General features: G+C 48.6%; 2 protein-coding genes across 4 annotated transcripts; both read right to left on the bottom strand.

The window, feature by feature from the left end:
* Window positions 1–8,263: 8,263 nt before the first annotated feature.
* SF3B4 (splicing factor 3b subunit 4) lies at window positions 8,264–12,906 on the bottom strand. The gene is made up of 6 exons (XM_026486760.4): window positions 12,819–12,906; window positions 12,243–12,371; window positions 11,438–11,980; window positions 10,911–11,117; window positions 8,878–9,051; window positions 8,264–8,678 (listed from the first exon to the last, which is right to left on the bottom strand). Exons 1-6 carry the CDS (start codon window positions 12,850–12,852, stop codon window positions 8,491–8,493), a joined length of 1,275 nt encoding a protein of 424 aa, XP_026342545.1. The 5' UTR covers window positions 12,853–12,906; the 3' UTR covers window positions 8,264–8,490.
* Window positions 12,907–13,723: 817 nt separating this feature from the next.
* Window positions 13,724–24,196, bottom strand: MTMR11 (myotubularin related protein 11). 3 transcript variants are annotated; one of them, XM_057310310.1, is made up of 17 exons: window positions 21,576–24,196; window positions 21,128–21,218; window positions 20,566–20,687; window positions 20,312–20,372; window positions 20,011–20,153; window positions 19,445–19,523; window positions 19,178–19,313; window positions 18,836–18,923; window positions 18,602–18,690; window positions 18,392–18,516; window positions 17,870–17,936; window positions 17,574–17,644; window positions 16,852–17,018; window positions 16,377–16,550; window positions 15,943–16,125; window positions 14,968–15,261; window positions 13,724–14,395 (listed from the first exon to the last, which is right to left on the bottom strand). In XM_057310310.1, the coding sequence occupies exons 1-17, from the start codon at window positions 21,639–21,641 to the stop codon at window positions 14,249–14,251; spliced, it is 2,103 nt and encodes a 700-aa protein (XP_057166293.1). In that variant the 5' UTR covers window positions 21,642–24,196; the 3' UTR covers window positions 13,724–14,248. The 3 variants fall into 3 exon arrangements, with proteins under 3 accessions (XP_057166293.1, XP_057166294.1, XP_057166295.1); XM_057310311.1 differs by lacking the exon at window positions 13,724–14,395 and having other exon boundaries at window positions 15,099–15,261; window positions 15,938–16,125; XM_057310312.1 differs by lacking the exon at window positions 13,724–14,395 and having other exon boundaries at window positions 15,099–15,261; window positions 15,943–16,094.
* Window positions 24,197–24,205: the final 9 nt, after the last annotated feature.

The raw sequence follows: 24,205 nt of genomic DNA, 5'->3' as shown, positions 1-24,205 counted from the left end.
TACCACTTGCTGACTGACCCTGCTCCAGAGGTGAGGGGAGCCCTGTGGTTGGGGCTATACGTACTGAAGGCCTGTTCTAGGTGAGGGCTTAGACTATTCTGAACAGAGCACTGACCCAGACGCTCTCACCTGGGTTCTCACTTCTGTAAGCTGTGGGCTCTTGCTCAGGGTCTCTGCGTCTGTGAACCTCAGTTTTCTCATCTGGAAAACGGTGCGCTTGGACTAGATGCTGCATCAGCTCCCTCTCCGATCTAATAGTGTGTGATGCTATTTCACTAACCGCAGAGGTTTCAGAATGTGGGGGTACAGTGCACGGAGAGGCCTGGCAGGCTGCGTCCCGAGAGCGCTCAGGTGGGATCGGCAGTGTTAAGTGTACCACTAACAGGACTGTCAGCCTAAAAAGAGGAAACCAATTCCAACGGCAAAGTGTTATTTCGGATCAAAGAATTGCAATTCAGGATACATAGATTTAGGTTGAAACCCAAACAGTGTCCCAATTACAGGAGGAGACCTCAGGGTTTTTATTGGGGGGAAAATGAAGATTAGATAAGTTGCTTTTATTTTTTTAAAGATTTTGTTTGTTTGTCAGAGAGAGAGAACACACAGGCAGGGGGAGTGGCAGGCAGAGGGAGAAGCAGGCTCCCCGCTGAGCAAGGAGCACAATGTGGGGCTCCAACCCAGGACCCCACGATCATGACCTGAGCTGAAGGCAGACGCTTACCCGACTGAGCCACCCAGGTGTCCCTAGATAAGTTGCTTTAAAAAGATGTTCATTGGGGCTGATAAACAGGGCTAGATTTGTACTTCATTGGCCAAGTAAAGTGGTCATTAGGCAAAAGTTCCTTTTCTCGTTCTTGTGGACGTCTTGGGATGTTGGCCGTTTGGCCCAGTTCAAAGATTTAGAAAACAGGATGTGCAAGGCAGGTCCTCTGAAAGGACTGTTCCGGCTCAATTTTAAAAAGGGCTCCAGTTATGTCATTTTTCATAGGGCTGTGGGCCTGGGTTTCACACACTTCAAAGCTACGTCTTGGAAATGCTTGATTGTGCCAACGAAGTTTACAATCTACTGAAATACGAAGCCGTAATACAGAAGTACTAACTTACCATGAGAAATTATACTGTTGCTCAGATTCCTATCCAGCACAGTCCCTTCTTTAAGCCAAATCAGAATCACAATGTCAACATATAAATGCACAATGACATAATTGAACAGGAATATTTTTATCTTTAATGGCATTTGGCCATCCCCAGTTAAGGAGTCGTGCCAATGGGTTCAGAAAACTCTTCTTGGCTACAATTCTCCACTCCCATCTCTATTCTATGGGCAGCCTTGCCAATACTCCCAGACTACTCTAATTCCGTTGGCTAAAGCACTCTTTCCAGGATGATATTTAGAAAGGCTGTGCCCGCATGGGCCTCAGGGACTCTCCCTTTGCTAGGCTTCCATTGCTGACCTCTCTTCAGCTTGATACATTCTTTATTTAAATATGTTAATATTTTCAATTAGGTTACAGCCAAATCTTCTTGCTGGCAGGGAGCTGGTTCTTCTCTTTAAGGTGACTTTGCATACTCTCCACTTATCCATTACTTGCTAAAATAAAAATCTTATAGTCATAGAGAGAAAGTTTTCATGTATTTTTCCAGTTCTGAGGAAAGACTTGATCATCTTTCCCAGGAACCACAGACCCATGTACCCCACCAGCTACTCCTTCACTGTCTCCTTTGCTGAGTCCATTAACGTAAGAGTACCTGGGGGTCAGTCTTGGCCCCTCTCTCCCTTCCACCTACTCTATTCTCACTTGTCAGCTCGGATAGTCCCATGATTTTAATGCTGTCTACATGCTGAGGATTCCCACATTTACCTCTCCAGTGCAGACCTCTCCGCCAAGCCCAAATTCAAAATCTCCATCTGTCAACTCAATATCACTGCATGGATAGCTCATAAGCATCTCAAACGTAATATCTGTAAACAAACCGGATCGAGGTCTTTCTCAACTCTTCACCAAGGTGTTCAGGCCAGCCCCACTTCAAAATATATTCTGAAATCTGTCACTTCCCCACCAGCCCCTAGTCCAAGTCACCATCATCTCTATCCTTTGCCACAACAGCCTGATTTCCCTACTTCCAATCTTGTTCTGCTAAAACCCATTATTCACAGGGGCGCCTGGGTGGCTCAGTCGTTAGGCGTCTGCCTTCGGCTCAGGGCGTGATCCCGGAGTCGTGGGATCGAGCCCCGCATCAGGCTCCTCCGCTGGGAGCCTGCTTCTTCCTCTCCCACTCCCCCTGCTGTGTTCCCTCTCTCACTGGCTGTGTCTCTGTCTGTCAAATAAATGAATAAAATCTTTAAAAAAATAAAACCCATTATTCACAGTGGTCGGGGTGATTCTCTAAAAGCAAATCTGATCCAGCAGATCCTCTCCCAAAAGAAATGAGTGCCTGTGTCCCACAAAAAAGACAGAAAGACAGGCACGGGTATTTTCCTGGCAGCTTCATTCATCATATTCAAAACCTTCAAATGTCTATGAGCCAAAGAATGGTTAAACTTAGATAAACGAACTGTGGTGTGTGCATATAGGGACTGCACGACAAACTTTTAAGAGACTGAAGTACTATATGCAACAGGATAAAAAGATCTCACAAACAAAAGATGGAGCAAAAGAAGCGGGACCAAAAAGAGTACATATTATATGATTCCATTTATACCAAGTTCAAGGAAAAGCAAATTAATTTATAGCGAAGGAGAAAGTAGAGGCTACCACCAGAAGTGGAAATGGACTGTGAAGGGGCACAAAGGAGCCCGCTGGGTGCTGGAAATGTACTAACATCTTGATCGAAACAGTGGTTAAAGGGGTACGTACATATGTAAAAATTCACTAAAGACCTGTGTGTTTTTCTGAATACGTTAAACTGCAATTTTTAGAGAAAGTTTTAATGAGATTTTACCACTTGCCTTTCTTTAAATCCTCCAGTGGCTTCCCACTGTACCAAGAATTAAGTCCAAACTCCTAATCAAGGCCTAAAAGGCTTTGTGGGATCTGGCCCACACCTGCCTCCCAGCCTCCCCCTCATCTCTGCTTCAGCCTCACTGGTCTCCCTGCTGTGCCTCCCACATGCCAGTGCAGACAGAGGCCCTGGCACTTGGGGTCCTGCTGCCTGGAACTCCCTTTTCCCAGATCTTTGTCGCATCATTCAGGCCTCCACTCAAAAGTCACCTCTTCAGAGGACCCTCCCCACTCCCCAGTCACTATCCTATCACCCTGCCTTATTTTTTTTTCTTACAAGATAGCCCTCTCTAAAATTATTCTTTTTATTTATTTACTTCTTTAATTTTTTGCTTTCTCCTACTAGACTGTTGGTTCTAAGAGAGGGAGGACCTCATCTGGCATATCTACTGTTATAGCCCCAGTATCCATTAAGTAAACACTTAATGAAGGAGCATTCCAAATAAGTTAAAGATGATTGCCTTTAGTGCCTGTGATAAATTTCTTCTTACTCCCACTAAATATGAATGTTGAACTAATAGGTAAAGAATTTGTTTGAAGGAATATAAGTTAATTGCCTGCTGAGAGTTGCCCCGGGTTTAGTCTCTTTTCCACAACGGCTTATATCAGGTGGGGGAAATAGGACTGCAGCCTAGGGGGTGATAAGTTGGTGTGTGGTAATGATGGTTAGCCTTGTTAGAGCGTTTACCTGACACGGACACTTTGTTTACATTGATGAACTCACGCCACCTCCCCATTAACCGTATGCGATAATCACCATTTACAGATGATGAGTTTGAAGCCCTCAATGGCTAAGTAACTTGATATGAATCGTACAGCTCAGAAGTGGCAAAACTAGGATTGGAACCCGGGTAATACAGACTCAGAGCCCTAATGCTTTCAAAATGCATCCACTTAAAGCATACAGTTCAATGGGTTTTAACAAAAGTATGCACCCATGTAAGCACCCCCTTGATCAAGATAAAGAACATTTCCTTTGCCCCTGAGAATTCCCTTGCCCCTCTGCAGTCAATACCCACATCCCTGGCAACACTGATCTCCTCTTGGTCACCAGACATTAGATTTGTCTTTTCTAGAGTTTCATAGAAGTAGATTCATACAGTATCTAGGTCCCTGGCTTCATAGCTCTGGGTTTTAGAGCTTTCCAGGGTTTTTAACCACTGCCTTCTAAAGCTTCCTGGTATAGTTTCTTTGCCCACTTATCCATCAAATTGGCTAGCTCACATCAGCCACCCCCCTACATCCCATCACTGCTTCTACCCACCACACTCGAAGCACCTGAGATTGTCAGGATGGGGAGAGTAGAGGGACAAAACAGGGTCAATGATAGCACCTCTAAGATACCATTAAGTTCCAGGGAGAGATGCTAACAAGAGACGCACAAAAAAAGCTCCTGTCCTTTAGGAGTTTATAACCCGGTTAAAGAGGGAATATCTTACAAGAAGGCTGATAAGTGAGCGCCTGGGTGGCTCAGCCGGTTAAGCGTCTGCCTTCAGCTCAGGTCAGGATCCCAGGGTCCTGGGATTGAGTCCCGCATCCCACATCGGGCTCCTTGCTCCTCGGGGAGTCTGCTTCTCCCTCTGCCCCCCTCTCTCTCTCATGAATAAATAAATAAATCTTAAAAAAAAAAAAGCTGATAAATAGCAAAGGATATTCATTCATCCAACAAGTATCTATTCAGTAAATATAATGTAGTATAATATGACTACACAGCTGGCTCTAGAGTTCAGCCAGATCTTGGTTCAATTACTGTCTCTCTCGTTTCTTAGCATGTGACCTTGGTCAAGTAACTTAATCAGTTTCCTGATCTTAAAATGGGGGTAATAACAAAACCTCCTTCAGGGGACTGTTATGAGGATTTACGGAGATACTATAGATAAAACACTTAGGACGGTACCTGGCATATTAGTTAAGAGTTCAGTAACTATTAGCTGTTATTATTTTTATACTTATTGTGTATGCCAGGCACCTTTCAATACTCATGGGAGATAGATTAATAGAATGAGATTCCTTAGGTTCAGTGTAATACAGGGATACTCAGATTGGGATCCATAAACCTTATGGAATTTTTGCTTCAGGATATTGGATATGTATGCACATATGTACTTTTCTTGGATAGGGTCCATAGTTTTTGTCATTTTCTCAAAGGACTGTCTGTGGCCCACAAAATATTAAGGACCCATGGTCTAGAGCATGCATTCTCAATAGGGGTGGCATCACCCCGCCCCCAAGGGGTCAAAAACTGGTTTGGGGCAGCAGGAATCTTGGATATAACAATGGTTTGTGTCCCCCCAGAGGGCCCTAGTACATAAACAGATATACAGCATATCTGTGATATTAAAATTTCATGCATGGGGGGAGGGTCATTTGAAAGCAATGTCTCCCGGTGGGGATGGCAGGGGGGCGGTAACAAAAAAAAAAGTAGTTGAAAAACCCTGGTTTGGTGAGTAACGACAGATGTGTGAAGTGAAGTAAGGAAACGTAGAGCACTACTAGCTCTGCACAGAGAACCGCTGAGCGCCCTTCAGCAGAGTCTGGACGGCTCTGCTAAGCGGAGCCTGGACGGCAAATAGTCTGAAATAGCCGGGGGGGGGGGAGCTAGAGGAGAGTCGGGGGGAGTCAAACTCAAGGACTGGAGGAGGCACTCCGAAATTAGTGCCGACTGAATGAAAGCGCAGATTCGGAGAGTGAGCGCCTGAGGAAACCACGCTCGGAAGAGGGAAGTCGGGAATGCAGCAAAGCGCGAATTCGCTCTGTGACGGTGTGAACTCATCCACACGCCATCTATCACGTAACAGCCGAAAACACCACGCCGCCTGGCCGTCACCAGCACCACGGCAGTCGTCACTGAAGCCCTCGCGGAGGATCGGTTCGAGTCCGTTCATGTGCCGGAAGCCGTGGCGGCAGAAGGGGTACGGAGGCCGAGAGCGAGCCTCCCCCAGCCTGGGGCTGCGCGGGGGCGGGGCAGGGGGCAGGGGGCAGGGGGCGGGGCGGGGGCGGGGCCCGCTGCTCGACGCGCCAGCTTCCCCGCCCGCCGGGAGCTCGGCTTCGTACGCCGCCAAGCCGCCGCGGAGCACGGCGGTCTGGCCTGGAGTGCATTAATGCCGCGGCGATTTAGAACCCTGGCATCCTCAGTCATCCGCGCTGTGACAGCATGGCGCCCAATCTTCCCCGAGCTTTTGACAACTATCCACTAGATGACCCCAGTTGCCTGTGTCAACTCACCTCAAAGTCAACACAGCCAAAACTGAACTTCGCATTTCCATCCCGTTCCCCAAAATTCTTCCTGCCTCATCCTCTCACCCGGATTCCACTCTTCCTTTCATCCCACGATACCCACTCTAACACCCCATCCTGCTATTTTGCCTTTTGAATACCTCCCGGACGTCTCCCAGCCCCTCCACCCCGGCTCCTATCACAGCCCGCATTTAGGACATCTCTCACCCCAGTTATTGTCAAATGCCCAACTTGGCGCCTTGCCCCCAGTCTTCTCCCCCCAGTCTTTTCTCCCCAGTGCTACACGGCTCTAAAACACCGATCTGTCACTCCCTTGCTTAAACGCCCACGGTGGCTTCCCCTCATGGGTAGCAGCTTCCTGCAGCCGGTGCGCCTGACAGTGGCGCTCGCAGGGAACTCCTCAGCGCTCTGGGCTGCTAAGCGGAGCCTGGACGGCAAGAACTCCTGAGCCGATGGCTTCCGGCCCGGAGCAGCCTCTCCCTTTCCATCCGTGTGCGGCTTCGGTTCTCTGCCGCGTGAGGAAGGCCAGAGGAGCACTGGCCCGAGGGAGCCCCCGCTAGCTCCAACGCCCCGGCTCGTGCGTCAGCCAGGGTGCCACTGCAACGTCGCCTTCCCATCCCTCTGGAAGGAGCTTCCCTTTCTTCACCTGGGAAACTGCTGCCCTTCCTTTCAGATCGGTGCAGATGTATCACTTTTTTCCCAGGACGTTTTCTTGGACTTTCATACCTTTCCTCATGCTCTCAAAATATTTTGTTTCAGGGGCGCCTGGGTGGCACAGCGGTTAAGCGTCTGCCTTCGGCTCAGGGCGTGATCCCCGTGTTCTGGGATGGTGTTCTGGGATCGAGCCCCACATCAGGCTCCTCCTCTATGAGCCTGCTTCTTCCTCTCCCACTCCCCCTGCTTGTGTTCCCTCTCTCACTGGCTGTCTCTATCTCTGTCAAATAAATAAAATCTTTTTAAAAAAATACTTGTTTCATAATAATCTCGAGTCAGCCTGCTCCCTCGGTAAGAGCAGAACAGAACCGCCTTGCTCGTCTTCCTATTATTCATCTGCCGCCAGCGGAGGTCTTGCAGCCATCGGGTCCCGGGAACGAGAATGATGCGAGAGAACGAGGGCCAGGCTCGCCTTTTTCACTTTTTTTGCCTAGACTTCAGGAAAGTTCATGGTCATGTAACCCAGAAAAAGAGCTTGAGGAGAGGGGCGCTATAGGAGGATTAAATACAACAAAGAAAAGGCCATTGGATTTGGTCTGATTACTGAAAATCTTTGAACACAGATTTACATGGGATGAAGTCAGGTCTGGAAGGACTGAGAATAGAAAAAAATAGGGGTAAGATCCAAATCCCTTATCCATGATGTCTGAAGTTAAAGAATGGAAGAGAATGAAGGTTTACCGAGTTCCTTTGCTTCCAATTTCAACGGGTGTTGCGATTACATAAGACCTTTATTTATACGGTGTCAAAGGAAACCAAGTTTAACATAGTACGCTCAGAGAAATCTGGCTTCCTTCCATATCGCCCCACTCCAGTGGTATCAATTTCCATTCATTTTTGGTTTGTCTGTTTTTAAAATACAAACAAATGTACAGATCATGCACTACCTGTTAGGTGAGGTAGCATACGACACATTCTGTTCTGGTACTTTCTTCAGGTGATGTATGCTGGACAGCTCTCCAAAACAGTATGTCATCTTCTGCTGCTGCTGTGTAGACCAACCACTTCCGTACCGATGGTAGGAGAGATGCTTCCAGCCTACTGTCATTACAGACAGCGCTGCGACGGGTAGCCTTGTGCACATGACCTCGTATTTTTGCCAGCACTACCTCCAGGAATTTCACTTCTGTCTTCGCGTAATGGTCACAATCACCCTGTGTCATGGCTACTGGATCTCAGCTTATAAACTAAACGTAGCCTTTTAAAAATGCAATAAGCACTTTCACTCCTACCTTACCATTCTTCACCTAACATACGACCTCTCTCCTTAAAGAGAGAAGTTACTCTGCCAAGGAAAACAGCACAAAGAATAAACAAGGAGTTTAGTTTTATTTTCCCTGTGCATTTGCAAAACACTTAGGACCAACATAGAAAAAAAAAAACAAAACCTCCTGTGAAAAACATTACATTTAAGGGAAAAAAAAAAAGGCATGAGAGGGATTAGTGCCTTAGCCCTAGGGAGCTACAGCAACTCTGATTGGTCCAAGGAACTGAAAAGATACTGGGAAGATAGAATAGGAGGCAAGAGAATGAGAAATTACTGAGGAAGAGGGCCTCGAAGTGGGCCACGAGGGGGAACTGGAGGCCGGGGAGTGGGCCGGGGTGGAGGGAGGGGCCCCCGCTGGTAGCCGTAGGGTGGGGGTCGCGGAGGCCCAGTGTATCCATGAGGAGGCATCAGTGGAGGAGGTCCACGCATCCCATGTGGAGGCATAGGACCTGGGTGACCTGCACAAAGAAAAAGAAAAGTCAGTCAAGGCAAGAAATAGGAAGTGCTGATGTTGGGCGAATGTATGGAGAAGACCAACAGGCAGACCATGAGCAGAAATCTAAATAAAAGAAACGGCAGGAGACAGGGCTATGACAAGGGAAGAAGCTGCGAGACTACGATACTTGAGGATGAGGGAGGTGGCTAGAGCCTACTCACCCATGGGAGATCCAAACGGAGGCCCTCGAGGGGGCATGCCCATTGGAGGAGGCCCGGGATGAGGCATTCCAGGTGGCGGTCGGGGTGGTGGCTGCCCCCCAGAGCCTGGGGGGCCAGCATGGGGGTGTCCTAAGCCATGAGGGCCATGGTGGGCCAGCTGCATCTGAGACATCCCTGTGAGGACAAAACACACAGAGAGAAAGGAGACAAAAGGAATATAGAGAGCAAAGAAAATGGAGAAATGAAGGGCACCTGGGTGGCTCAGTCGTTAAGCGTCTGCCTTTGGCTCAGGGTGTGATCCCAGAATCCTGGGATCAAGCCCTGTATCGGGCTCCCTGCTCTCCGCTGGGAGCCTGCTTCTTCCTCTCCCACTTCCCCTGCTTGTGTTCCCTCTCTCTCTGTGTCAAATAAATAAATAAAATCTTAAAAAAAAAAAAAGAAAGAAAGAAAGAAAGAAAGAAAGAAAGAAAGAAAGAAAGAAAGAAAGAAAATGGAAAAATGAGAAAAGTTCTCACAAAATTGAGAAAGAAGTGACATGAGGAAGTATGGAAAATAAGACTGGTACAGAGTGCCCTTATCCTCAACCCCATTCCAAGGGTACAAACAAATCAACTACTCCCCCAATCAACTGCTCACCCACTTCACCTGCTCCTTCCACGATTTCGATGCTACAGCAGTGCTGCAGAAGTACGTAACAAATGGACTGATTATTCCACTGACAGGATTTGCAAAGGTAGCAGAGACACCGTCTGAGCAAAGATTTAATTCTAAAGAACGAGTAAGAATTTTTAAGTGGACAAGAGACTGGACTAGAACACCCCAGGCAGGAAACGTTCGTATGTGCAAATCGCAGCGGCATCAAACAGCACCAAACAGTTTGGGTTTGACTCTGTAGGTAAAAGGGAGCAACCAAAGAATTCTGAGCAAGGATGTGTGAACAGCTGTGTTTTAGAAAAATTACTCTGTGCAAGTGGATCAAAGATAGAGAAACTGAAGTCAAAATGTTAGAAAATTACTACAATAGGGGCGCCTGGGTGGCACAGCGGTTAAGCGTCTGCCTTCGGCTCAGGGCGTGATCCCGGCGATCTGGGATCGAGCCCCACATCAGGCTCTTCTGCTATGAGCCTGCTTCTTCCTCTCCCACTCCCCCTGCTTGTGTTCCCTCTCTCGCTGGCTGTCTCTATCTCTGTCGAATAAATAAATAAAATCTTTAAAAAAAAAAAAAAAAAGAAAATTACAATAAATTAGGTGTGAAATAATGAGCATGAGGGGGCCTGAACTAGGGCACTGGCAGTGGGCCCAATGCCAGAAATATTAATAAGGTTTGGTATCTAGAGTGGGGTGATACGAATTAGTTTGAAATAGTTTCCAGATTTCTGAATTAAGCATTTGAAAAGAAGAATACTAGAGGAAGAACAGGTTTGAAGGGGAAGGTAGGAAAGTGGAGCTGTCCATCAGGCAGCAGAATTAAGGGTCATGGACCGGTGATACATATCTAGGAGGCTTCAGTGTACAAGTAATGGAACAATGCAGAAAAGAGAACTAAATACAACTAGCTAAGTGGAGAGAGAAAAAAAAAAAAAAGCCTATTAAGGTGGCTAAGATTAAGGAATCAGACATAGGTGAAGAATCCAGAAAAACCAAGGGACAAGATTTTCAAAAAGGACAACATACCCAGTTTCAGGTACACCAAAGGGCAAACCAGATAAGGAATGGAAGCAGCCCCTAGATCTGGCAATTAGGTTACTGCTTTGGGGTAGAAGTCAGATGAGAGAAATGAAGTAAAAGTTAAAGGGGAAAAAAGCAAGTACAGTTATACCCTTTGGAAAAACATAAGAACGGAAACAGGGTGATAGTTGTTAAAGTAAACAGAGAGCACTTTGTATTTGTGTTTATAAACTAATGTCTGAAGAAAAGCAGAGCTCTGGGACTATCTATTATGATTATGGCTGAGGGACAAGGGCAGCACCGTAAGTGGCAATAGAGCTCCTCCACCAGGCTCATTCCTCCCTTCCCCAGCAAAGAACACCCACCTGGATGGGGCATCCCACCCGGAGGGAATGGGTGAGGATGTGAGTGTCCATGTCCAGGATGTCCAGCCCCTGGGGTTCCTGCTGATGGTGGGCCATGTCCTCCAGCCCCAGGAGGCATAGGTGGTGGGGGCATGGCTGGCGGTATCCCAGGTGGAAGGGCTCCAGGAGGCGGCACTGGGGGTGGGAAGGACCCAGGAGGAGGCATGCCTATAGAGAAAATGGAAGAAGAGTTAATGACAGTAAGGAGAAATATCTTTAGAGAGCCTGTTCAATCTGGCCTCTTCAAGCAGGATAAGCTCTCTTCCCTTCCTCCCGGGTCTCTAAAGTCAGAAGCAATACTAGACAACTCTGAACAACTTCAGCCTCAAGTCAACAACTTTCCTCCCCACAACTGTTGCCCCTCACTCCCTTTCTCATCACCTACTGACTCCACATCGTCCCCTTTTATCCATTATTTTTCCTTCCTCCTGCCTGACCCCCACCACACCCCAAACCCAAGCCAAAACTATTTTGAATAAAAGGTTTACCTGGTGGAGGAAGCCCAGACCCCAGTGATGATACCACAGGATTGGGGGCTGAGGGCGGAGGGGGTGCATCTGCAAACAGCTGATGAGGGCGGTCGGCCTGGGAGAGTGGGTTCTGGGCTGCCAGAAGTCGTTCAGCTGCTGAGCCATGGCGCTCACCCTTGGAGTCCTTCTTGAAGGCATAGGACACAGTGATAGGGCGGTTACACAGATACTGCCCGTTCATGGCCTCAATAGCTGCATCCGAAGCATCAAATGAAGCGAAATTAATAAAGGCATAACCTTTGGAGTTGCCTGTGTCAGGGTCCCGCATAATCTTTGGGGTTTGTAAGATGACCCCAAAGGCACTGAAAGTATCATAAAGCAGCTTCTCATCAATCTCCGGGTCCAGATTGCCAATGAAAATGTTGGCCCCCACGTCCAGGTTCTTGTTGTGAGCTGATGCCTTGTTCACCCGTATTGGTTTCCCATAGAGTTTGATCATGTTCATGATCTTAATGGCATAGTCAGCATCTTCCTCACTCAAAAATTCCACAAAGCCATAGCCTGGGAAGTAGAAGAGTGGAGATTAACAACTTAAGTGAAGTGATTCAAAATGGGGTATAATTCATTCACCTTCCAAAGCACAAAGAACATGAAATAACCACCTCACTTCAATGGAAAATGGTTCCAGAAGCAAACTGTGAGCTACGCTTAAAAGGAAAAATCTACAGGTGATTCATTCCAAAACAGCTACGAAAACTGCTGGAACCCTCCAGGAGAAGTCTGTGTCCTCAGTACGTAAACACACCTCTTGTCATGTACTCACCTTGGTGCTGACCTGTGACTCTATCCTTTGGCATATGGGTGTTGACTACTGGCCCTGCCTGGAGAAACAGCTCCCACAGCAGTGGTTCGCTAACCTTCTCGTCCAGGCCCCCGACGTAGACAGTAGCATCTAGAGGATAGAAGGAGATTAAGGCAGAGATGAGGTAATGACAGGAAACAAGGAGGTAACAGGCGGGGGGATTGGGAGTGGAGATGGGGTATTGGAGCAAAAAAGAAAAAAAAAAGTTAGATTTAGTCCTTACACTTCCCTCATTCCAGAGTTAGAGAAACTTCTTCAGTCTAACTGAAGGTTCTGCTGCAAATTCTCTGTAAATTCCTTTGTTTCTGTTTTTTGTTTGTTTTTGTTTTATTGAATGGTAAGGCAGAGGGGGTTTGACAGAGCATCACACCTACAGGCCTCAGCCCGCACCCGGCCACCCCGCCCCCAGCAGGCACGGGGGCCGGTCTCCCGACCTCCGGGGGGATCCGATCTCCCGCCCCGGCAAAAACACTGCTGGCCCTAGTCGAGGCCTCCTAGCCCCCCTGGGCCCATTCCCGGCTCGTCCCCTCCAATCACCCTGGTTCCGCTCGGAGATCGGGCCGGCCGCCATGGCGAAAGAGCTCCCGCCGTCTCCAGGCAGCAATCCCGCCCTCTGACCGCGGTCACTACTTCCACTTCCGGGGCGAAGGCGGTCGAGAGGGTGGTGGGCGGGGCCGTGGCGGGGGAGGAGCCGGAAGCGGCCGCGGCCATTTTAGGAGCTGCGAGGATGACGCAACTCGTGGAAGCGGCTTTTCGGGTCCTGTGCAGAGTTGCTGCTGCGAGCGGTGAAAGCGGGGAAGGCGGAATGGAAATGCCCAGCCCCTCTTAAGGCAGTGTTAGACATTAAAGGATCACAGTGTTCCCAAAAATGTAAATTCGAAAGCTAAAAGAACAACTTTAGTTTTTTAAATATTTTGTTGGCACTTGATCCTTCCGTTCCCCGAAGAAGGGTGTGCTGAGGAAACCACCCCCATCCCAAGGATTCGGCTGCGTTAGGGCGCGGAGGCAGCCCTCCACCCTGGCCCGCAGCCTTTGGGCAGGGGCGGTGTCAGCCCCAGCTTGAGCTTGAGTCGTGTCTTTGTTCCTCAGGGGAAGAGGGTTGCGGAACGTCTGAGCTGGGGTGACGTCCGAGCTCACCTAGTCCTATTGCATGGAGGGTGATGGAAACCTGAGGCTCAGAGATGAAGTGTGACCAAAGCTGAGGGATGGTTGACATTGGAGCCCAGAGGCTCAGTTTCAACCGCCAGAACACCCCGGGCCCAGCAACAATGTCTTGGTATGCTTTTTGCCCCATCTTTTCTAAAAAGATGCCTGTGGACTTCGCCTGACTTAGCCCCATATTTCCTTAACGATAATATGGTGGGTCCCATCCTCTCCCGGTTCATACCCATCAGTTTCTTACCTAGGATCTTTTATTCAGACACAAGAGATAATGCCAGCAATGTGTATAAATACTGTGCTTTAATGAACTTAAATAGAAATGTCACTACAAAATATACAATTGGAAGAGACTGGGGGCCTCCCATACCCACCCATAGAAAACTAAAGGGAAGAAACAGAAATTGGAATTAAGGAAGCAGCAAGAGGAGGTGAGGATGAGTTCTGTAGGCCATCTTGTTAGAACTGATGAACAGCATCTCTCGTCTCACAGTTTAACAGCTGGATATCCAAAGGCATAGAATTGCCTTGAAAAAAACAAAGGTAATTGTATTCTGGATTGCTTTTGTTTCTTAATTCCTCAAATCATAAGAAACATATCTCGAGGAACGAAACAGGACAGGGCAAGAGTTGGGAGAAGGTTAGTACCACCCAACTGCAATGGAAAGTCAGGTCAGTGAGCTCGTTGAGGGTGGGAGTGTCAAAAGCTGAGACAGTAAGACCAGATAGGAAAAATTGGAGGATTAAAAAGAACCCTCCCTCACCCCAGACCACCCTCTGCCATGCCCATAAAAAAAAACCCAGCAATTTCAATGGGATTGGGAGAGAATGGTATTTGGATCTCTTTTCTTGGAATGATCCTCAGGAGATACTCTTGGTGTCCATCTCCTTAAAAGCTCCTGAAGATGGGATAGCTCATCCTGGAGGCCAGAGATTGTGGGTGCTGAGAGGCCTTTCTGTGGCGGGGGTAGAGAGAGGCAGAGAGGATATTATTACAGCTCTAGTTCCCTGTTTCTGAGATCTGTCCACTACTCTGGCATCTTTTTTTTAATTATTATTACTATTATAATTGACATACAATATCCTGTTAGTTTCAGGTATACATCCTGGTAATGTTTTTATACTTTCATAAGATTTTCTAAAATTATACTTTTATACTTCTATAAAATTTTATAAAATTATACTTTTATATAATTTTTATACAAAAAAATTATCTTTTTATATATTACAAGTGATCCCCATGATAAGTCTAGTTCCCATCACCTCTGGCATCTTTAATTCTCTTTCTCCCTCCAACTATGCCCTAGGTTCTACTTGATTTGAACCACAAGCAGTCTTTCCCATACATACACACACATTCCCAAACCTATTCACTCTGATACCAACAAGAATGGTATTTCACTCCTCAATACCCCCAGCCCTTTGCTTTTCTAGCTCCTAAAAACATCTGGTTTCTCCCAGAACATTTGGTTTAACAGTCAAGCCCCTTCTCCCACTCCCAATCCCTATCCCTGTCTTCCCTCCTCACCTGGACCTCAGGCCTTCCCCTCAGGTAGCAGCGTCTCCACAGCCTGATCTGGGGTCCCAGGTATCCAGGCAGCAGCAACCCCGGGGGTAAAGGGCAAGCTCCCCAGTGTGAGGGGAGCCCCCACTCCTGATCAGCCAGGCTTTCAGAGGAGATAGCAGGTCGAGGAAGCCAACGAGAAGAGACTGCCAGCACGGAGGGACTGTCCCGCCAAGGACAGAGTTGATTCAGGGGGGTCAGGGCCCCTCTGGAGAAAAGCCACACAGAACTGGAGGGTCCAGGAACCATGAAGCTTGGCTAAAGGGAAAAGAGAAATCAACTGGCAACCTAGAAACCAGATGACCCCACTTTCACCAAACTGGGTCAGGAAGGAATGTCTAGCTGCCACCTACTCACACTGCATTAGTGATCAAACTACAGGACTCCCCCTCTCCCCACCGAGAACTCTTTATCTACTCTCCTCATTAGGCTTCAAACTAGGCCTCAGGTCTGATGAAAGTCAATTTTAGGGAAACTTATAAAATGTGTATAAGAAAGGGGTTGCCTGGGTGGCTCAGTCAGTCAAGCATCCTACTCTTGATTTCAGCTCAGGTCATAATCTCAGGGCTGTGAGATCCAGACCCACATCTGGTTCTGCACGTGCTCAATGGGGAGTCTGCTTGAGATTCTCTCTCCCTCTGCCCACTCCCCACCCCCCGCTGGCATTCACATGCCCTCTCTCTCTCTCTCTCTCTAAAATAAATAAATCTTTTTAAAAAATGTGTATAAGAAATAGAAAAACTTATATGAGGACAAGAAGGATCCCCTCTGTACTATTCTAAGATTTCTGCCTTCCTGGGGATAGTCAGGGACTCCTAAGTGACAGCTACAGAAGTGTGGGCAGCTTTCCCTGGGGAACTCAGACACCATGTCTTTCCACTTCTCCCTATCTAGTAGGATGAGCCTATCAAGTGAATTTAGGAAGTGTAGATACCTCACCTGCTGTCTAGGGAGCCAGGAATCTGGGCAGTGTTCCGGGTCATAGCCAGGATTATGGAATTGTAATATCTGTTCACTGCTGTAGCGTAAATCCCAGTCCCAGACAGACAGCTGCAGGTTAACAGAGTTCCCAGCAGGGGGTTGGGAGTACCCTGGGGTATAGATTTGTGTATAGGAGTTGAACTGGACAGAGGAAACAAAAAGGATGGTTAAACAAACAAAAAAGTAATCCTTTCCCCAAGTCTGGAGAGAAATCATGAAAACCTCACCTCTTCCTCTGGGAATCAGATGTAGGGTGAAAGTCCAGTCGTGAGAATGAGCACCAACCTCCCCCTTTCCCACCCACAGACCTCACTTTCCATAAATCAAGATTAAACTTCAGAGGGCATTTCTCAAGGAGAAGAAAAGACAGCTTAAAAACGGAAGTCACTGACCTGTCCACTCTGCTTTCCGCGCTCCCAGGGAGTATCTCTCAAGAATGTGAGAGTGTCAGGAACCCTGGCACTGTCATGAAGAGCAAGAAGGAAAAACTCTGAGAATTCAAACTCAGCTGGAAACTGATGGAGGAGCTGCCAGACGCAATCAAGGAAGAGGAGAAACACTGGAGCCTGAGAAGAGGGAAAGTGAGAGGTTAGAAGGGAGTGTAGGCACCTGAAGGGGGAGGATGACAAAATGATGGGGGACAAGGGACACAGCCAACAGGGCCACTAAGGACAGGAATAGAAATATGGATTAAGGGTAGTAGGGGGTTGTGGTGCCTCTTTCATGTAGGTCTCCCTTCAAGCTCAACCTAATCTCAGGATCCTTCTAACCCAATTTTACTTTCAGTGGATTGTACTATATAGTTTTCTCATCCCCTGACATCTTTAGTAATAACCTCCCCCCAGTACCCTCCCCATATGATCTTACCTCTTCACTGGCTCCTGTTACCCCAAGTCGGGTCAGGAAGGGATGTCCAGCTGCCACCCACTCTCGCTGCACTAGTGATTGGAAGCCAAGCAGTGTTCGGGCTTCCGGGGCCGAAAGCAGCTGGACGAGTGAAGAGAGGAGGCCATTGAAATCACGATCACCGCGTTCTGGGTGACAAAGAGGGAGAGGGGACAAAGAAAGAGGAGCCAAGAAACTAGGGCAGAAGTAAATGAGAAAAGGAAACATGGCAAGAAGAGAGGGACACAGAGGAGAAAAGTTTTGGTTAGGTAAGATTGAGAGGGCAAATAGAAGTGAAGAGAAAATAAAGACCTTGAATGATTCAGTTCATAGACTCCACCTGGATAGAAATACCCAGCTTCACGTGTAGGAGGCAGAATCATAAATCTCAGACCAGCTTCCACATTGTCCTTCCCACTCCAACCCAGTCACCATCTACTGACAGAAGGACGGGAACAGAAGGCGAGGAACCCTGCTGTTAAGGACCACAAGCTGTCGTAACACTACAGCTAGTAGTAGTACTACCACTACTGGGAGGCAGGGGTAGCACTGAAGGATGAGTTAGGGCCCAGGGGTAGTTCCTAGTAACAGGAGAGGAGGACCCTAGTGCTAGACGGGGACAAGGAAGACTTACAGATCTTCCTCCCGGTTGGGTGGGTAAAGGAAAAACGAAGGAATGGAGTAGGTTAACCCAAGAAACTCACCTTGGAGTACTACAGACCGAACCCTGGATGTCACTAAGACTGAGATGTCACTGGCCTTTCGAAGACAAGACCTGAGGGGGCAGATGAGGAAGAGGAGAGAAGAATGATAAGCCTGGAAGAAGGGAGTAGTGGGTCATGGGATGGAAAAGAGGCAGACTCTAAAATTCTGCCTGTTCTCCTTCTAAGGAGCAGCAAGTAAGAGTCTTCTTGGGATACCAAAGAGAAGAATTAGTGGAAGGCCATTTAGGAATTCAAGTTAACAGAAGGTTGGGGAGGGCTAGAAAACAAGGGAGTACCTGACGTAATCCAACCATCGTGTTCCTTCCAGGGCTGAGAGCCATTTCTCCTCAGCTGCAGATGAATCTGAGAGAGAGTAGAGGGGTCAGAAGGACGAAGAGATCGGGAGGACTCGGGATTTATGATTCAGGGTCTGCAGCCTGAGGGTTAAGAATAAGTTGGGTAGTGGTTACACAGGACTGGGGATAGAAATGAACAGTAACTGTAAATGGCCATGAGGTTACTACAATTAAATTGTGGTGACAGTTGTACAACCTTGTAAATGTAATAAAATTCACCTAACACTTAAGATGGGTGAAGGGTGGATTTTATGGTATGTAAATTACATCTCAATAAAGTTGTTAAAATAACACACTGGGGACAGGAAGGCAGAAAATCAGTGAGTCCGTGGGAGATGGGAGTTGACTAGAAAACTGTGGATCTTTGGCTTGAAGGGTTACTCATCTGTAACAGGCAAAAGGGTAAACCGGGTTGGGATCAGCAGACCTAGGGGCGGGGGTGGGGGTCAGAGGTTATCTCACCAGGCAGGCAGAGGGCCCTCAGCTTCAAGTGGGCAAGTTGGACATCTGTAAGACTAGGCAGCTCATCCACAGTGTCCACCAGGACGACGTCTGAATGCCCAGCCTGGAGCATCGACTCCACTGCTCTGGAGGGGAAGAAGTCACAAAGTAAGGGAACAAGTCTGTCCTGAACCTCCAGCCCTTGATTCTACTCATCCAACCTGCCCTCACCTGATATGCTCCTTGTTAGGGTCGCTGGCTGTATAGAAGCCACCACAGCGGAGAAGATCACTGCCCCCAGGGTGATGCCAGGACAGACGCTTCAGACAGTGGGAGGTTAGGATCACCAGGGAGAAACTCCTAGCCCCACCCTATCCTGCCCCCACCCTGATCCCCTCCACAATGACCCCCCTGACCTCCCATAACCATCTAATCCCCACCCATCACCCTGGCCCCCACACTGACCGGTCCACGGCCCTGATGGAAGTGGCCAAATGCTCTCCTGACCTCACTGTCCAGAGTTCGCTTAGGGACCCAGAAGTAACGGGGGAGGCTGTGAAATTGAGAGTTACAGTCACAGCTTGGCTCAGTGAACTCATTATAATGCAGACCTGTCATTACAAGGAAGTTGTTTAGGAGGGGATTATCTCAAGGGACCTCAGGTTTAGAGATCTAGGCAGTAAGGGGGAGAGCTCTGTGGATATCCTAAGAGTCTGTAGAGTTTGTGGCCAGTCCTAGCTTTAGAGGATCTGAGAACTGTGGGAAGACTGGGAGGGCAGCAGGGGTTGGGGCGGACTGGGGGATCACCTGGTGGCTACGTCGAACCTCTCATTGACAGTGCTGACCCTCCAGCCCCTGGCCCCCTGCTTTTTCCGTTCAGTCTCCCAGTCTTCTGATGTCTCCAAGAGGGGAATAGGTGGTTTTCTGGACCCTGAACTTTGGCCTAGAGCAGGAATGAAGCACAGAAAAGAAGGAAGAGGAACCAGAGAGAGCTTCTCAGCGCTATTATCTTCAGCCAGCCTCTGCTCTTTCAGATTCTTTACCCTTTCCCTACCCTAAATAACCCTCACTCACCAGCTTTGCTCAGGGATATCCCTGCATACTGTTGAGCTTGACTGCTCTGAGCTCTGGCTTGGACAATGGCACTGGTCACCTGTGGAGGAAAGGGCATCCCAGCCTTTTGGCTCAGACTGAAGAAGTGAAGAGAAGGAGATGGGACCCACGTGTTGCTCAACTGTCTTAGCCACCAATAGAGAAGAACAGAGAAGACTGTCCCTAAGCAAGGGAGCTTCCGCAGGTGGTGGGGACTGGGGTCAGGAGAACACATCCAGAACCACAGAATCAAAGAATGTCAGTTCTGGGAGGAATCTCTGGAACAGTTTCATCCAGCCCTCCCTGTTTTTCAAAGGAAGAAACTTGCCCACTGTCACCATCTTGATCATGGGCAGTGCCAGGCTAGAATTCAGGCCCCTTACTCTCATTATACCATCCTTTATCCCAGCCTTTTAGCCTCTCCTTGAAGAGAGAAGCAGACAGAATGATGAGAGGGGTCCTAGGAGATAGGGGAGTAGTAGGAATGCCCAGAAAAGGATCCCAAGGCTCTAAGGGGAGGAGGAATGTTTGGGTTGAAGGCCTCTTACCTGAAAGGCCTGAGGCTCTAGTCCTCCAGCCTCAAAAGCAACTCTGAGCAGCCGGAAGTCTCGGCCATGAATGAGAATCTCCTCAGGGATAAATTTAAGTGGGGACCCTGGACGGAGGAGCTGGACTCTGGACAGGCCACTCACTGAAGTCAAGAGTTAGAAAGCAGTGTAGCCATGGATCAGGGTCCCTCTACAAGGAAGTCTTCCAGCCCATCCCACTCCAGCCCTGCTGCCCTCTGAAAATAGAGGAAGGATGAGGCCCTTCACCAACACCTCACCCCCCCCCCCGCACCCCACTCACCAGCCTCTAATCGCCCAATGTTGACCAGGACAAAATCATATTCACTGCTCAGGGGAGTCTCCTAGAGGGAGCACATGACTGATGTTAAAGCCATCTGAAATCTTGCTCATTGTCCTACCTTGGCAATCCCTAACCTCCCTGGAGATAATCCCAACAACCCCTTAAGTATAACTCTCCCTGTCTCACTTGTCTAAAACCTTCTAGACTTCCCAATCCATTTCTCATAGTCCTTTCCATTGCCCTAACCATCTCACCTGACTCCGTTGCCATCCACAGGGCTGGAAGGTGACCCTCAAGTTGGTGCAGATCAGGGTTCCAGACAATTCAGGTTCCAGCCCCTTCCTCACCCCTGGGGCCCATGCTAGGATCTGCTCCCCTACAAGGGAAGGGGGGAAGCCAGGTTGTGACTATTCCCAGTGTCACCCACACTGGTAATCACCTGCTCCTCTGAGACAGGAGGATGGAAAGAGGGAAGATTAAGATCCTCCCCTAACTTCACTAGGACAAAAGCTTAGGAGAAGACCATTTGTATTCTTTTACTCGAGAGCTCAGAATAGTGCCTGGCACAGAGTAGGCACTCAAATACTTCTTGAATAAGTACATGAGAAAAGGGACTAACAGAGTCAGAAAACAGGGACCGTCAAGGTCCACCCTCCTAGCCAGCTCTGACAGAGAAGAGAGCAAGCCTCAGACAGAAGCACTTTGAGCAAGGAGAGGAATACAGAGGTATCTTTGGTGAGGTTTGAAGCAAAGTTTGAGCAGAATGAAACTGGGAAGAGTCTTTGGAGATTGGAAGGATCCGAAGGGAGTTATTACCTGGGAGGCATCCCGAGGCCAGGTGACTACCAAGCTGACAACTCCTGGGCTCCAGCGTCCCAGTCCTCCGGACAGACTTTGGTCCAGAGAGCTGTGAAGGGTATAGGGTTAATCCCCAGGCCTCTCCAACCCCGGGATCTAGGATTACCTCAGCAGCCACCCTTGGAGGCCTACACTCAGACTCTGGGGGGAAACTGAGATCAGCGGCTGTGGGGAGCTTAGGACCCAGTTGGCAGACAGTAAAGGGAGGGGCTGGTTAATGGATAATGAGACAATGAACTTGAGACTGTGAAAAAGACCAAGCTCCATCAAGCGGAGCTGATCTGGGACACACCCTCCTCCTCTTCTAGCTCCTTTCCTAGCCCCTCTTTTATCTCCACATCCTCCTCATTCACACCCTCCTGCCCACGGTGCCCTTCCCTCCCAAGCCCAAGTCTCCTCTCCTTACCCCCATGTCTGGCTCCGCCTTCTGGGGGGCGATGTTGAAACTCTGGCCCCGACCCCCCCACCACATTTCTCTGGCTCCATCCGGGGACAGAGCAGTGAAGGGTGGGAAACCTTGAGGATGCTCAAGCCCCTTAGGGAGAGGCTGAATCTTATAGTTGAGAAGAGAGAAGTCAGGGAGAGGGGCAGGGGACAGCACCAGGGAATGGAGCGTTTGAGGTGCACGGAGCACGATTAGGGGTCTTTTGAAAGGTGTGCCCAACCCAGCAAGAGGAGGCTCCTCAGAAACTTCAGTCGACTCTGGAGAGGGCGGGAGAGATGCCCAGCCCCTTAAAGGGGAATACACACAGTTTTGGAAAAGTGGAGGAGCCTGGAAAAGGTGAGGGAAAAGTGGGTAACTGGGGGGAAAAATACCCAGATTCTTTTCCCAATCCCAGATCCTATGCTCTTTCTGTTCACAAGCACTGGAAACTATTTGAGGGGAGCAGTAATGCCGAGTATTAACCTGGAATAATTTGGGCTCAGGTTTTTTGTCTTCTTAAAGGGGGTGGTACGGTGGGAGGAATGCAAAAAACAGTTCAGGCTTCCTTGCTGCCTCCCCTGACACACGGGAAATTGGGCCTCGGGGGATTTTTGCCTGGGAAGGCCCAAGAAATGAGGGAGGGGAGTTAAAGCATTTTAGTATATCATTCTCCAGACAGCATGAAACATACCTCATGTGGCGGGTGCCCTGAGAAAATTGGGGAGAGAAATGGAAATATCTCCGGGATGCAGACAAGTACAGGTGTGTTTATGGGCAAGTTCTGGGGGTGGAGGCAGGCCCAGGGAAGAGATCTTACTACTTAATCCAACACACACAGACACACACCAGTGGGAAACCAGAGCCCATTCCAGCTACATGACCCCTCCCTCCAACCCAGACACCAGATCTCCAAATTAAAGATTCATGTTCAGGACCTTCAAAGCTGAGGGCCGGAACCCTCTATCAGTTCAACAGCCCCATCTCCCACCATCCCCCCTGCAACCCGAGCAGCAGAGGTGGGTGGGGAGGACCCTAGGAGGGAAATAGAGGAACTGCAGTTGATGGTGCCTGGATAGGAAGCAAGTGTCTGCATTTAGATGCGAAAAAGACAGGAAATGAAATACAAAATAAGGGTTAATGAGCTGCTGTTTTATTGATTTTGAGTCTGTACAGAGGCAGCAGACCTTAGGTGGGCGCCCCAGTTTTCCAAAGTGACACTCAACTCTCTCCTCCCCTCAGCACACACACCCTTCCGGCCTCAGCTGTAAAAGTTCCCTGTCTTGGCCGCTACTGTGGAAATAGTGAAGATATTGTGAGACAGGAAGTTAATTTGGAACAAAGAGGCATACACCTGCTAGGAAGGTGGCCCAGAAGCCTTATTCTAGAAGTCCTAAAAGCTCCCAAGCACCCCCAACCCTACTTTCCATGGGCCTCAATCTCTTGGGAAGAAATACTTCCCAGGGTCTCTTGCACTAGGAAGAGCTGTGTTCCACAACTTTAAAATCCCTTTCTCCATTTTCCTTCTCCCCACCACCCTTCATTCAAGAGCCTCATTCTATCCTTAATATTTTGAGGTATAGCAGCAGCAGAGGAATCCAGAGGAAAAAAACATCAGGGGGATGGGGGGAGGTGGAAGGCAGAAAAAAGTGGGTGACTTGGATGAGCAGAGGAATGTAAAGGGGCAGCAGCCGAGGGCCAAGTGAGAGGAGGGACCAGGACTCTCAGCACCCCCACACCAGTGGAGGTTTCAGTGGACGAAAGGAGGGATGCAGAAGCAAGGGGCTGTATCAGATTTTTCCATTTTCAGAATCCTGGTCTGGTTGCAGGTTTGTGCCAAGAGTGAAGGCTGCTGGGAGGGGCAGCTGGAGGAGGGGGGCGGAGCTGAGTGACTCACGAGATGAGTCACAGATCCAGTTATAAGCACAGAAAGAGGCCAACGTCCTCCCCAGCCCCCACCGCTCTCCAGTCACCCTCAGCCAGCTTCCGCTCCTCTTCCCTACCGCCCCTAACCCACGTGGCCGGTGAAGGGCGGTGGCATGGAGAAAGTCTACATGAGGACGTCATAATAAATATTTTGTTAAACTACTTAAGTATGGGGCAAAACACCCTGCGATTTGCAGGCTGGGTACCTACAAAGTGAAACAGACAGGAGTGCCTGTGTGACTCACTGAAACTGCAGCTGAAGGGTCTGCAGGGAAAGGAAATTAGAAAAATTCTGTCTTCTCATCTAGTGTCTGGGGCACTGACTGCTTGGAGAAAGACAACACAGAGTCCAGAGTAACTGGTGTCAGAGTAAGTCGGGGACAGTCATCTCTGAATGGAAAGACAAATGTGACTGGAACCTTGGATGTGTGGCTGTTTAGAAAGGAGACCATTTGGAACCAGCTCCATTTTTCCTGCCTCTGTATCACTTCCCAAATACACAATATGAAGTCATTGCTAACTTTTGTTTTATTGGTCTGTGAGCTTTAGTTTCGCTTGAAAAGAAACAGAGCCAGGACGGGAGGGAGAGTACTTCCCTCCAGGCCCTGTACAGCACCATGTTTCACACCACCCCACTCCATAAAGACCCTGAATCTTAAAAAAAAAAAAAAAAAAAAAAAAAAAAAAAA

Source organism: Ursus arctos, unplaced genomic scaffold (assembly GCF_023065955.2).
Source record: "Ursus arctos isolate Adak ecotype North America unplaced genomic scaffold, UrsArc2.0 scaffold_12, whole genome shotgun sequence".
NCBI lineage: Eukaryota > Metazoa > Chordata > Mammalia > Carnivora > Ursidae > Ursus > Ursus arctos.
Note: the sequence above shows the minus strand (reverse complement) of the source record. Positions and strands in the feature narration are given on the sequence as shown.

Bases quoted from the DNA above. Each gene is read 5' to 3' on its own strand.
- SF3B4 (XM_026486760.4), bottom strand. From the start codon at position 12,852: ATGGCGGCCGGCCCGATCTCCGAGCGGAACCAGG. The intron at 9,052-10,910 runs GTGGGTGTTCTT...TTGTCCTCACAG, and splicing joins GGGTGGGATGCCCCATCCAG to GGATGTCTCAGATGCAGCTG. The intron at 8,679-8,877 runs GTGAGTAGGCTC...TTCTTTGTGCAG, and splicing joins TCCGTTTGGATCTCCCATGG to GTCACCCAGGTCCTATGCCT.
- MTMR11 (XM_057310310.1), bottom strand. From the start codon at position 21,641: ATGTGGTGGGGGGGTCGGGGCCAGAGTTTCAACATCGCCCCCCAGAAG. The intron at 17,019-17,573 runs GTGAGTTTCTTG...TTTGTCACCCAG, and splicing joins TCGGTCTGTAGTACTCCAAG to AACGCGGTGATCGTGATTTC. The intron at 16,126-16,376 runs GTCAGTGACTTC...TCCTCTGTCCAG, and splicing joins GCGGAAAGCAGAGTGGACAG to TTCAACTCCTATACACAAAT.